Source organism: Petaurus breviceps, unplaced genomic scaffold (assembly GCF_028583685.1).
Source record: "Petaurus breviceps papuanus isolate PSGF00001 unplaced genomic scaffold, PetGlider_PUasm1.0 90895, whole genome shotgun sequence".
Taxonomy (NCBI): domain Eukaryota; kingdom Metazoa; phylum Chordata; class Mammalia; order Diprotodontia; family Petauridae; genus Petaurus; species Petaurus breviceps.
Window position 1 is genome coordinate 34,014,060 of NW_027187372.1, and position 14,778 is coordinate 34,028,837.

Sequence of the window (14,778 nt, forward strand, 5' to 3'; positions counted from 1 at the left end):
CTGTGACAAGGATCTCTTGTTTTGTACTATATACATAAGGATGGTTTAGAGCAGAAAGCATCAGAGGCCAGTTTGTGAAGGTCGCAGTATCCCTAGGGAAGCAAGAGGATCCTCTTGGTGTGGTGAGGCCCTTTTGCTGCCACTGTGGGCTTCTCCCTAGTCAGTTGGTGCTGTGTGAAAAGGGTGAGTGTAAGATACCTAAATAAAAGAAAGATAGTTTTCATTTTAATTTTTTTTCTCTCTTCTCCCTTATTAAAAGTTGCTCTTTAGAATATCATGTTGAGTTTAGACCATAGCATGAGGTGCCATACTTAAAATATTTAATCAGTCATTAAACCAATAATTAAAGGAATTCAGTTTGACCATTTTCTCAATTCTGATATTAGATGTATTTGACCTTCTGCATGTCACTTAACTTTTCTTTGCCTCATTTATGTCGTCAGTAACTAAACATTAATAATTACATACTATATGCCAAACACTCTTTTATGTGCTGAGGGCGTAAAGAAATGTACAGTATTTTTTTTTATTCTCAGTGAGCTTTCTGTGCAGTGGGTGGGGACAACATGCTTTACCTTTTGATTAACAAGGTATATACAGGATATAGGTTTTGGAAGTGAGGAGGGACAGTCTTCCTTAATTGTGGGATAGCCTGTGAAAATGCCTTGAATCAGGGGATAAAACTTTCTTGTTCAAGGAATATCAAAGATGCCATTTTCACTGGATCACAGAGCGTATGTTCAGGTGGTAGGTACAGGACTAGAAAAGGTGGATAGGGGTTGGGAAATCAGGTTATGAAAAGCTTTGAACATCTAACAGAGTATAGGGAGCCATTGTATTATGTTGATTTGGATGGTGACATGATCAGAATAGTCCTTCAGAAAGATCACTTTAACAGCTGTGTGGAGGGTTGATTGAATGTGTAGGGGCTGGCAATAAGGAGATCTGCTGACATGCTATTGCAGTTTTCAAGGTCTGAAGCAAAGAAAACCTAGACCACAGTTGTAGGTATGTCAGAGGAGAAAGTGGAGTTTATGGAAGAAATGTTGCAAAGGTGAAATCAGTTGACCTTGTCATGTTTGGCTATGGGGAATGAGAGAAAATGAAGGAGTCAGGGTGTCTTTTAGGCTCCAATATTGAGGGAGTAGGAGGATGGTAATACTTTTGATAGTAACTGGAAAGTTTAGAAGTGGGAAAAATTTGAGAGAAAAGATATAGTCTAGTTTTGAACATGTTGAATTAAAATGTCTACATAACCTCCAGTTTGAGATGTTGTATTGCCAGTGCAATGTTCACAGCACTGACGGTACCTATGAAGATGCTGGCATAATTCTGAATTGCAAAATATAACAGACTCTCCATCTATAAGACAGAAGCAAAACATTTATTCTGACACCAGAATGCCAAATCCCAACACCAGAAAGTCAAATCCATCATAGTAGTAAAGAAGTTAACATACCATAGCACAGCAGGGAGTCACACCATCCTTTGGCCTTCCCACAAACAAATACTCACAAGCCTGTCTCCTTACCTGAGTCCTCTCCTTACTCCATCTCTAATTGCTTTGACTCCCAGTTTCTGTACACTATGCCCCACTCTTCAACAAACTCATCCCATCACAGGCTCCATGTGGTTGCATTCAGCTTATTAGGGGGTAGGGACAATTTTCAAAATTCCTTAGGCCTGTTAAGGGGCAGGGAAGATCTTCAAATTACCATTACATTTGGGGAGAAGGTCTCTTCCTCCATAGCTACTGAAATTAATATACCATATGTACTGACTTGAGTAATAGATTCCAATTATCAAGGAGAAATTTTTGTGACATTCCAAAATTTGGGTGAAGAACCCATACTGTTTTGTAAAAATGATAGAATAGTTCAAATGGTCGTTATTCCTTGTGAAACAATACCCCTTGTGAAAACTGACCCTCCTTCTGAAATATTTGTCAGAGGAACTACCAATTTCCTGCTGAAATTAGACATAGAGCTATCCCTGCCCCAAGAGGTTCCATTCGAGAGGTCAGTTCTTTAGCTGGCATCCAGAGCTCAGTTGACACAAGGTGCAGGGGTTACACATCACAGTCATGGTTGGGGGGGTGGGGCAGCATCCAGCTTAAGTTATCAGCCATCTACAGGTAGAGAATACTAAGCCTGCAGTAAACAAATCTAGTAAACAAGTTTAACAGAAAAAAAGCCAAAAATAAACAAGGAGACAGTAACTAGAAGTAGGGTAGGTAGAGGGTCAGCCTTGCTTCTGGAGTCCATGAACTCACTATCATAGCCTCTTTCATGGTAAAATATATGTGTTAAGGGTACAATTTGGTAATCATCTTCTCCTTAATAAACAACAATTATAGTATTACCTTTCCCATGTGCTATAATTTTGCAACCTTTGGAACATCACCTGGCTTCTGCTTCACCCATACTTTAACTTCCAATTTTATTCTATCAGTAGAACCAAACCCTTTAGTTCCTCTGATAGTTATTTCAGAAGGAGGGTCAGTTTTCACAAGGGGTATTGTTTCACAAGGAATAATGATCATTTGAACTATTCTATCATTTTTATAAAACTGTATGGGTTCTTCACCCAATTTTGGAATGTCACAATAATTTCTCCTTGATAATTAGAATCTATTACTCAAGTCAGTATGTATATTCCTCAAACTGCTAATCCTGATTTAGGTAATATCCATCTAAAATGATTTTTAGGGATTCTTATAAATTTTCCAGTGGAGATTTTTCTTATTTTCTATACAAACAAAAGTCTTGTAAACTTTGTAAATCATATTCTGCTGAACCAGGTGTTACTGGATACAGTGCTGGGACATCTTGCCTCACAGTGCAATACTCAACATTTTGGATCTTGCGTGTTTGTTGTTTTCTAATTTGCAGATTTGGGGGCCATCATTCTGGCTACAGATGTACTTTCTCCCAATAGTCTATTATTCAATTTATGTAAAGCAATAAACAAATTATCCTTCCAATGTTGATACAGATTATTAGAACTTAACTTCCTTAACTGTTCTTTCAATAATCCGTTCATTCTTTCAATTAACTCAGATGCCAGTGGATGATATGGAATATGATATATCCATTCTGTATTGTTTAATATACAGAATCTTCATTTCATTACCTTTGAAATGTGACCCAATGTCATTTTGAATATGCATTGGGATTCCATAATATAGACTTATGATATCTAGAGTTTTACAGGTTTTTTCTGGGTCTCATTCTTATAAGGATAAGTTACTAGTACGTCTATATAGGTGTCTATACAAGTACATATAAATTTGCTTCATTTATCTTGAGGTAAGGGACCAATATAATCTATTTGCCAGATTTCAACTGGAACTTTTCCCCTTGCTATTTCTCCAGTTACTGCCCAAGGAACAGTTCTTTCCTTTTCCAACCGACACATATAATATTCCTGTGCTACCTGTTTTAACAATGAATGTGAGATACTAATACCATACTCTTGTGCCCACTGGTGTGTGGCTTGGACCCATAAATGGCCAGCTGTTTGATAGACCCGTTTTGCTAGTACTGAATCATCAGTTGATGTCAGAGTAGGGACAATATGTTGAGTAGCAATCTTTGCTAGGCAATCAGCATGTTTATTGTACTTATGTTCTGGCATTGTGAGGGTCACATGAGCATCTACATGAAAAACTGACAAATTACTAACCAAAGACATGTTCCATATATCTTCCCATAATTCTTTGCCCCAGACTTGTTTGCCATGAATTTCCCAATTTTCATTTTTCCACATGGGCATCCATGTAGCTAACCTCTATTAGCTACCACCTATGAATCAGTGAATATATGACACTGTCTTCCTTGTTCTGTTTTAATGGCTTGATGTACTGCCATAAGTTCAATATATTGGCTACTTCTACCTTTCCCAGTACTTTCCAAAGTCTACTTACTACATGGGTGATAGGCTACCACTTTCTTATATCTTTTATGGCCCAAATATTTTGCTGTCCCATCAATAAACCATGCACATTTCTTTTGTTCTTTAGTTAGTCTATTATATCCCTCATTCCATTTTACCAAGGACTGTACCAACTGTTGCTTTGGTTCAAGGGGTGTATCATTTCCCTCAGTGTCTATGTTTGCTATAGATTCGTATAGAGCAGAAACTCCACTTTTGCCTGTTTTAGATCTATTTTGAATATACCATTTCCATTTAATTATGCTAGCCTCTTGCATATGTCCAATTCTGTGAGAAGGAAGGGTACTCATTACCCAGGTCATAATCAGTGTTCCAGGACTTAATATCACTTCATGGCACAGAGTCAGTTGTTCAATGTCTACCAAAACCCCATATGCAGGTAACAATTGCTTTCCTAAAGGTGTATATTGAACTCCAGATGAAGGGAGTTTCCTAGACCAAAATCCGAAGACTACATTTCAGCTTTGTTGTTTTTGCCATAAACTCCAGTTTGCATATTCATCCTATACAGTCACTTGTAATTCCACCAGGCCGTTTTGCATAGACTATAAATCTAGGGTCAATTGTATGGCAACCTTGACTTCTTCAAAAGCTTTGCTCTGCTCAAGTCCCCAGTCAGATTCATATTTCTTCCTAGTAACTTTATATAAGGGTTTCAAAATCTTTCCTAGATATGGAATGTGCTGCCTCCAGTATCCAAATAATCTTATAAACTTTTGGGCCTCTTTCTTAATTGGTGGGGAAAGGAAAATCCTGAATCTTTTGTTGGGCTTGTGGGAGAATCTCTCACAGCCCCTTATTCCATTGTGTACCCAAAAATTTCACATTTTGAGCTGGGTCTTGAATCTTTGCAAGGTTAATTTCCCACCCTTTGCTTTTCATGTGCTCAATTAAAAGCGTCAAATTCTTCTCCACTTCTTTTACATTTTTTCCCTGTATCATAATATCATATATTTAGTGGGTAAGCTGTATGCCAGATAGCTCTAATTCATTCAAATGTTCAACCACAAACCTATGACAAACAGTAGGGCTATGCAGGTATCTTTGTGGCAAGCAGATAAAAGTATATTGTCTGCCCTGCCAAATGAAAGCAAACTGGTCCCATTGTTTAGAATCTATTGGGATAGTAAAGAAAGCATTGGCTAAATCAATAACTGTGTACCAAGTCCCGTCATATTTCTGGATCCTTTCTATTAAGGTATCTGGGGAGAGCCAGGTGGCTCAGCAAGTAAGAGCACCAGCCCCAGTGTTGGGATGACCTGGGGATCAAATCCGGGCTCAGATACTTAGCACCACACCTAGAGATAACTGGCCATGTAACCTTGAGCAAGTTACTTAACCCCAATTGCTTAATTAAAAAAAAAAAGTTAATGGTATCTGCAACAGCAGCATACAAGGGGGAACCACCTTAGTTAATTGTCTGTAATCCACTGTCATTCTCCACATCCCATCTGACTTTTGTATTAGCCAGACAGGATTATTCCATTGACTGATTGTAGAGACTTACACTCCTGCCTTAGCATGTTCCCTTATAGTATTGGTAACTTCATCTTGTCCACCTAGCACATGATACTGCTTTAAAGTAATTTCAGAAGGTTCAGGTAAAGTGATTGGATCTATTTTTATTTTTCCCACTGAAACTGTATTAATTCCTGTCTTCCTTACTGCAAATTGGTATCTCCCCTCAGGTAAATTTAGAGTCATACCTCTCAATATATCTATTCCAATGATGTATTGAGGAATGGGTACAATGACCATGGTGTATTCTTTCTTAGCCAATTTCGTAGTCTCCCTGAAGGTGTGATGAACTTGGATACAAGGATTCAGGAGGATCTATAGGGGCAGTCCTTACTTCTCTATGCTGTGAATTCCCAAGCAAATCAACTAACTTCCTCTCCATCTGAGCTTTCTCTTCCAGTAGACTGTGTCTCCTTTTACATATAATATGGTAATCTGTTAGTAAAACCCAGCCTCTTCTACATACTTCCTCTAGTTCTTTTCCTGGTTTTATTAGTATTCCTTGCAAATATGTTTCTAAATCTTTAGGTTCTATCTTCCATAGCCTCAGATTCCAGTTTTCACAGAGTCCTGTACTTTTAGCCCATTCTCTTGCTAGAGAGGAATAAGGTAAATCCTCCCAGGAATGTAATGGGAATGCAAATTTGGAAGATCTTCCCTGCCCCTAGGCTAAAGTGCACCTGAAGCCTGGGGTGGGAGGCTTGTTTTTCAGTAGATACTTTTTGATTGGCCAGTGGGTCCAAAAGGTTGTTACATTCTCTGAGCCAGGAGAAGGCTATATAAGCCCTGATGTGTAGCTTTGTTTTGGGGGCTCACTTTGAGAAGTGGTCTGTGATTTGATCTGTATTCTGGGAAGCCGTTGTCCAGGGCCCCCCCGGCTTTGAAAAACCCAGATGTGGAAACCCAGATGTTGACTGGGTATGGATGTAATGGTTGGACAGTTTGGAAATCTGTCTACTTGATCTGTTTCTGTCTTGATAATTCTGCCTGTATACTTTGAAGTTCGGGGTGCTGACCTTTTCTCCTGAACAAGGTAAACGATATATGTCTGACTGATTAAAGTAAGCTTGTTAACCCATTTTGAGTTGCTTTCCTTTAACAAAGCAGATCCAAGAACCTGTATTGGCGGCAAACCCTGAGGACGCTTGGGGTGCTTGCTGCTACAAGAGGAATAAGGTAAATCCTCCCATCCTGGGAGAGCCAGTTCTTCCTCTAAACAACTTCTCTTCTAAATAGAAATCAGATATTTTGCAATTCCATCCTCGTTGCCAAATGTAGTGCCAATGCAATATTCACAGCACTGACAGTGACTATGAATATGCCAGCATAATTCTGAATCACAAAATATAATAGACTCTTCATATAGAAGACAGAAGCAAACAATTGATTCATACACTAGAAATCCAAATCCCAACACCAGAAAGTCAAATACATCATAGCAACAAAGAAGTTAATACACCATAGCACAGCAGGGACCCACACCATCCTTTAGCCTTCCCATAAACGAACACTCACAAGCCTAGCTATCTCCTTGTCTGCATCCTTTCCTCACTCCAGCTCTAATTGCTCTGACTCCCAACTTTCTGTAGGCTCTGCCCCACCCTTCAGCAAACTCCTCCCACCACAGACCCCATGTGATTGCATTCAGCCTATTAGGGGGCAGGGAAGATCTTCAAATTCCCATTACCATTACAGATGTCCACTAGGTAGTTGGAGTATAAAAACAGAGAGGTTAGGCTGGATCACTAGATTTCAGAGTCATCAGTGTAGAGATGATAATTGAATGCAAGAAGACTGATGAAATAATCAAGCTTAATAGTAGAGAGGGAGAAGAGCAAAGGGCCCTGGACAGAGTCTTGTGGGACATTCATGGTTAGTAGGTGTGATATAGATGACCATCTTTGAAAAATAAGAGAGATTAGTATCACAAAAACCTAGAGAAAAGAGAATACCAAGGAGAAAGGAGTAATCAACCATTTCAGAGGCTGCAGAGAGGTCATGAAGGATGAGGATTAAGAAAAGGCCATTGAATTTGCCTACAGAGAGTTCATTAGTAATTTTGGAGAGAGTGGTGTTTGGTCAAATTATGAGGTTGGAAAGCCAGATTGTAGAGCTCAAAAAGATAGTGAGAGGAAAAGGAGTTATAGATGGCCTCCGGGAGTTTAGCCACAAAAAGCAGGAGAGATAAAGTAAAACAGCAGTCAGCAAGGACGGATCATGAGGGTTTTTGTGCCTGGGGCAGATGTGGCATTCCAGAAAAAGTAGTCAGTAAACAGGGAGAGATTGAAGTTAAGTGAGAAAGGAGGAATGATGGAAGGAATGATCTGCTGGAGAAGGTGGAATGGAGTGGGATCACTTACACATATACAAGGATTTCTTTTGACATAGAGAAGGGCTGTCTCTTCATGTGAAATGGGGAAAGAGGAGACAGTGGCAGAAGACTTCTGGGTGGTTTGAGATGAGGAAGAATGCAGAAAAGCGAGCTCTCAGTGAATTGTCTCCATAAAATATGAACTTCACAGATGAACCTCTGATATGTCCCTACGTCTTTGGTCCTCTGAAACGATGTGTACTAAATATAATGTATTGCAGTTTTAGAAAGCTTTGCAAATGTTTTCTCCCTTATGTTTTTTGAAAACAAGAATTTTCTAATGTGATCTTATTAGACAATTATAGAATTGAATAGGAAATGAGAGGGCCTTCCCAAAGTTGTCTCTTTAGGATAGGAAAAATTATTCTATAATTAAATGAAACTCAGTGATCTTCTGCTAGAAAGTTTCAGGTTGACTTTAAGATGAATTCCTTTCAATTGGTGTTTTTACATAAAGATTACTTTTTCTTCAGAGTGCCCGCCACCTCCTCAGATACCCCATGGTCAGCACACAGGCTGGGAGAGAGGTCACTTTGCTCCTGGCATGTCTGTAGATTATACCTGTGACCCTGGATACTTCCTCCTGGGAAACAAATCAATTTGCTGTATGTCTTCAGGAGCTTGGAGTCTTTCTGCCCCACAGTGTGAAGGTACCAATGGTTCCAACTTGGGCTACTTTTTTTTTTAATTCTGAGGTATCCTTGAGTGATCTTAGTCTCACTTCTTTAGAAGCATCATGTGAATCTGTAGGAGAACAATTGCAGTTGCCCCCAGATGGCAGTCCTGTGGTCCCAGTTAATTCCTCTTGCCAAGAGGGGTAAGTGTGAATTGATACAAATTGAATAAGAGCATTTGTCTTATTTCTGCCCATTAGTTATTAGTTTAACCTAGTGATTTCCTGTAAAAGTTCTTCATTGATACTTAATACTATATGTGGAGTTTTAGACCTTGATTTAGCAAGTATCCTTAACTCTTGGGCTTTTCTGTATGTGGAATTGAAACTGTTATAAGTAGTTGAGATGTTTCTTGGTAAAGTTTCTAGTAGTGAGAGTTTTAAGTCTGTGGTGTTTCATCCACCAAAATCCCTAGCTCAGTGGTACCTACTTTGTCTCTAAATGCCATGGGCCAGATAGGAATGGACATTGGGAGGTGAAGCTATATTACCATCTGTCTCTAGGTTCCAATTAACTGGCCATGTTTATAAACTCTGTTGGAATCCTGAGGCGGGGAATAGGTTTTGGTTCCAAAAGATTCCACTTTGTAAAGGTGAGTAACCCTAAACCTTTTTATTTAGTTGAGATTGGGGGGGAGGGAATAATTGAAGGAAATTTTGTCTTAAATCCTTTGAAAAGCTGATATGACACTAATTTTGGTAGGGTTTGAAAAATCTTTCCAAAGGTATTTTGTGAGAGGAGGTTAAAGGGGACAAACCTGATCAGAGTAGGAATTTTTGAAAATAGGTTTACTATCTAATTACTATAACTCTTCCAGCTTCTATGAAAGTTTTTTTTTATGTCATCAAAATTTCTACTAGCATCTCTTCCCATTTTCATCCCGTAGAGACATTTCATATAACAAGTAACATTTTTAAAAGAAAAGGAAAAAAAGAAGAGGAAAAGTTCTTAACCCCAATTGCTCTGCCTTCCCCCCTCCAAAAAAAAAAAAAAAAAAAAAAAAAAAAAGGGGCAGCTAGGTGGTGTAGTGAATAGAGCACAGGCCATGGAGTCAGGAGGACCTGAGTTCAAATCTGGCCTGAGACACTTGACACACTTACTAGCAGTGTGACCCTGGGAAAGTCACTTAACCCCAATTTCCCTGCCTTCCCCCCCCCAAAAAAAAAAAAAAGAAGCAAAAACAAGAGGAAAAGTCAACAAAACTAACCAGTACATTGAAATAGTCTGAAAATAGGTACAGTGTACTGCGTCCATGGGCCTCCAGTCTCTGTCTGCAAAGGTGTGAGGTGGAAGTATCTTCTTCTATCTTTTTGGAGCCATGCTTGTTCTTTACAATTTTGCAGCATATACTTTTGATTATTTTGTTATTGTTCTTTCTGGTTACATTGCCATTACACACACACACACACACACACAAATTTTTTTAATTGGCTCTGCTACTTCAATCTGCATCAGGTTGTATAAATATTTCCATGCTCTTCTGTTTTCATCATAGTCATTGTTATTACAGTATAGTGATATGACACTGCATTCATGTACCACAGTTTATTTATCCATTTCCCAACTGATGAGCATCCACTTTGTTTCCAGTTCTTTGTTTTCATAAAAAGTGAAGGTATAAATATTTTGATGTGAAAGCTTTCTTCTTAATCAGTGACTTCCTTAGGATATAAGTCTAGTAGTGGAATCTCTGGGTGAAAGAATATCGATATTTTAGTGACTTGATTTGCATAATTCTGAGTCACTTTATTATGTTGATTCACCAGCATAAGCTCTTTCAACATTGACTGGTCTCATCCTTGCCAATTTTCAGGGTGTGCAGTGAAATTTCAGGGTTGTTTTAATATGCATTTCTCTTATTATTTATTAGTGATTTGAAGTATTTCATATGGTTGTTAATAGTTTTCCATTTTTCTTTTTCGTCCTGCTTCTCAGTGCCTTCTTTCTCTTGTTATGACTCAGAATTATCCTGGGATGTCAGTATTCTATAAATGTGATCTAAGCTACTTCCTTTTGGGAGAGTCATTCATAAGTTGTACCAATGAAGGATCTTTGAACAAATTTGTCTCTTATAGCAAAGATATTTTTCTTTTTCTTGTTCAAATTTTTTAAGGTTATGACAAATTGGTGTGAATGAAAATGGAATTCAAGACACATTTTAAGTGACTAGTACATAAAGTCACTGTACTAGGTTCTGGTGATACAGAAAATAAGAAATAATCCCTGCTCTGAAAGAGCTATCATTAGAACAACAGAGTTGAAACAAACATATATGTACATGTATATATATACATATATATAATACATACACAGATATATGTACATATGTATATACAGAATAAAGTAGACAAATAAAAACTAACTAAAAAAAGATAGTTTGGGAGGGAGATTATTTGCATTTAAGCAATGAGAAAAAAAGTGGTCATTGATCACAAAGGAAACTAAGAAAGAGGTGAGGGGCGGGGAGGGGGAAATATAATCCACACATGGGATTCTAATAGAAAGGGAGATGGAACAGACAGAAGACCAGTTTTGCTGGATTATAGCACAGGAAGGGGAAAGATTTTACAATGAAACTGGAAATATAGGTTGTGGTTAGGTTATGAAGGACTTGTAAAGGTGAATAGAGCAGTTTCTGTTGTAGCCTAGTAGCAGCAAGAAGCCACTTATCTTTGTTTCTTTTTTCTTAATATTTTATATTTTATTTTTCCCCCAAGTACATATAAAAAGAATTTTAACATTCATTTTTTAAGTTTTTAATTTCCAAATTCTCTTCCTCCTTTTCCTTCTTTCCTCCCTCATTGAGAAGGCAAGCAATTTGATATAGGTTATGCATGTACAGTGATGCAAAACATATTTTCATATAAGTCATATTTTGAAAGAAAACAGACAAAAAAACCAAGAAAAATAAAGAATTTTTTAAAAGCATGCTTCAGTCTGCATTCAAACTCCATCAATTGTCTCTCTGGAGATGGATAGCATTTTTCATCAAAAATCCTTTGGAATTGTCTTAGATCATTACATTGCCGAGAATAGCTGTCATTCACAGTTGATCATTGTACTTTATGGCTGTTGCTGTGTATAATGTTCTCTTGTTTCTGCTTACTTCACTTTTCATCAGTTCATGTAAGTCTTTCCAGGTTTTTCTGAGAGCATCTTGCTCGTCATTTCTTATAGCACAGTAGTATTCCATCATCATCCTATACCACAATTTGTTTAACCATTCCCCAATTGATGGGACATCCCCTCAATTTCCAATTTTTTGCCACCGCAATAAAAAGAGCTGATATAAATATTTTGTACATATAGATCCTTTTAGTTTTAGTTTTTTATTTCTTTTGGATATTGAACTAGTAGTGGTATTACTTGGTCAAAGGGTTTTATAGCAATTTGAGCATAGTTCCAAAGTGTTCTCCAGAGTGATTGAATCAGCTAACAATTCTACCAACAGTGTACTCAGTTTTCTCATATCCCCGCAAACATTTGTCATTTTCTTTTTCTGCCATATTAGCCAATCTGATAGGTGTGGAGTGGTACCTCAGAATTGTTTTCATTTGCATTTCTCTAATCAGTAGTGATATAGAACATTTTTTCACATGACCATAGATAGCTTTGATTACTTTTCTGAAAACTGCCCATTTATATCCTTTGAACATTTATCAATTGGAGAATAGAAACCATTTCTCTTTATTAAATAGAAGAATGACCTGGTCAGTTATGCGCTTAAGTAATTCACTTTGGCAACAGTGTGTAGAGTAGACTGGAGTGCTGAAAGACTAGAGCCTGCTGCAGTAATCTAGGTGAGAGGTGATAAGGACCTATGTAACTGTGTGACTAGAGAAGGGATCAGATGGAAGAGATGTTGTTGAGGTTGAAACAGCAAGATTTGGCAAATGATCAGCTATGTGGCCTGAGAGAAAGTTAAGGATACCAGCATAGGGCCAAGGTAATGAACCTGGGAGACTGGGTGAGTGAAAGTGCCTTAGGCACTGATAAGGAAGTTTGGAAGAGGGGGTGGGTTTGGGGGAAAAGATAACAAGTTTTATGTTGTAAATGTTAGGTTTGCGAGGTCTTTTTGACCATTCAGTATCTAGTAAGAAAAAATAAACATAATGCATATTAGAATACAAGAAGTTAATAAAAAGCATGTAAAGATGAGGCTTGGACAATTAAACAATAAGATGGATCTTGAACTGGTTGGATGGCAGGATTCAATGAAGAATTGTTGCTGGTTCAGTGCTGGCCTGGTAGAAAGTCTTCAGCAGAGTACCCAGGAATTTGTGTTTGACCTTGTGCAGTTTAGCATGACTTTCAGTGACTTTGATAAAGACATAAATGGTACGTTGGTAAGGTTTGCAGATGATACAAAACTGGGAAGGATAGTTATCATAGACCTGTGTTTGGCATTCAGACCACATGGCCAGCCCATTGGATTTGCACTCCTAGCAGCAGAGTTTGAATGCTTGACAGTTTAGCTCAAGAAAGGATTCCAGTGTCAAGGACCTTATCTTGCCAGGTGATCTTCAGAATCTCCTAAGTCAATTCCAATGGAAGTGCTTCAGTTTCCTGGCATGGCGCTGGTGTACTGTCCAGGTTCCATAGGCATACAACAATGAGGTCAGCACGAAGGCTCTGTGGACCTTCAGTCTGGTAGTCATCCTACTACCTCTTCTCTCACACACGTTGTTTAGGAGCCTCCCAAACACTGAGCTAGCTCTGGCAATGCTTGCGTCAACCTCGTCATCTATGTGTACATCACTGGAAAGTATACTGCCAAGGTAAATGAACTTATCCACAGTATTCAGATTTTCTTCATATGCTGTAACCAATGGTTCCGCATGTGAATGATGTGGTGCTGGCTGATGGAGAACCTCTGTTTTCTTCATGTTGATTGTTAGTTAAAAATTAGCACAAGCAGCAGAGAATCAAGCCATACTTTGTGGCATCTCAGCCTCAGAGGCTGCATTGAGTGCACAGTCAGCATCATAGTAGGAACTCCTTGGTGTATAGGTTGTACTAGATGGCTGCCAAGGTTGCTTCCAACTTCCAAATTCTCTGATTCTGTGAAACCCAAGCAACTTCCAAGGAGACAGGTAAAGAATTAAATTTCTAATAACAATTTTTAAAAGAAAGTAATTTGTACCACAGAAACTAAAAGCACTTCAAGATGTCAGCACTTAGAATTTACAAATCACCTATTCTTGTTCGTTTTCTCTTCACTGAGATGATGCATGCTAATGGTAAAGGTAAACTTTTGATTTAGATTTAAAGTGTATCATATTTCTCTGAAAGAAGTTAGACAATGGCAATAACTTCAATCTGCTTTCTTTGATTTCAGAAGCGAACTGTAGCCTCCCAGAGTTCATAATTGGTGCCCAGAATGTATCAACTAAAAAAATATATAACTTTGGAGCTATCTTTACTCTGACGTGTGATGAAGGGTATATTCTAGAAGGCAGTCCTCAGAGTCAGTGTCAAGAAAATCATAAATGGGACCCTCCTTTGGCAGTCTGTAAATCACGTAAGTATAATGTAAAAGCTCCTGTCACATCAGACTACATCTCTTGTACTTTAGTGTTGGACTGTATCAGAATGCCCTTTCTTTTGCTGAAAAACTCACAGAAGAAACAGTTCAGTTCACTGAATATTTGAAAGTAAGCTGATCAAATTTCACATAGCATTTTTGGAGGTTTCCTTTAATTTTGTATGCCATGGAGTTTTTAGATGTCATGTATCCCTATTTTAGAGTGGTTAGGTGTGGCACTTTAAAAATGTTTATTGATTGATTTAGTTTAGCAGGAGTTGAAATCAATCAGTGAGTCCTCACCACTACTGGCCTACTTACTATTACTCACTCACAACCCTTCATTTCCCGTCTCTGGGCCATTGGACTACTGCCTTTTATTTGCAAGATGGTCTCTCTCCCCACCTGTACCTCTTAGCTTCCCCGGTTTCTTTCAACTCATCTCATGTCCTCTTCTCTCTACTGCTTTCCCTTCTGAAATGACTCTCCCTCTATTCTTTTTCTCCTTTGCCCCTGTCCCTTTTCAAAAGTGTTTGCTTGTGACTACCCCCTCCCCCAGTCTGCCCTCCCTTCTGTCATCCCTTCCTCTTGTCCCCTTCCCTCCTACTTTCCTGTAGGGTAAGATACCCAATTGAGTGTGTATGTTATTCCCTCCCTAAGCCAAATCCAATGAGAGTAAGGTTGACTCATTGTATCAGCAATGCCATATTCACAATGCCTATAGAGATTACAAATAT

The 14,778-nt window shown here is 38.4% G+C and overlaps 1 protein-coding gene across 1 annotated transcript in view; it reads left to right on the forward strand.

Annotated features, from left to right (window-relative positions):
• LOC138151258 (complement component receptor 1-like protein) overlaps window positions 1-14,778 on the forward strand; it is a 44,136-nt gene that overhangs the window by 18,335 nt on the left and 11,023 nt on the right. The window contains exons 14-17 of the mRNA XM_069074773.1: window positions 8,317-8,493; window positions 8,573-8,660; window positions 9,021-9,109; window positions 13,856-14,042. Coding sequence (XP_068930874.1) covers window positions 8,317-8,493; window positions 8,573-8,660; window positions 9,021-9,109; window positions 13,856-14,042 — 541 coding nt within the window. The remainder of the gene's footprint in view (window positions 1-8,316; window positions 8,494-8,572; window positions 8,661-9,020; window positions 9,110-13,855; window positions 14,043-14,778) is intronic.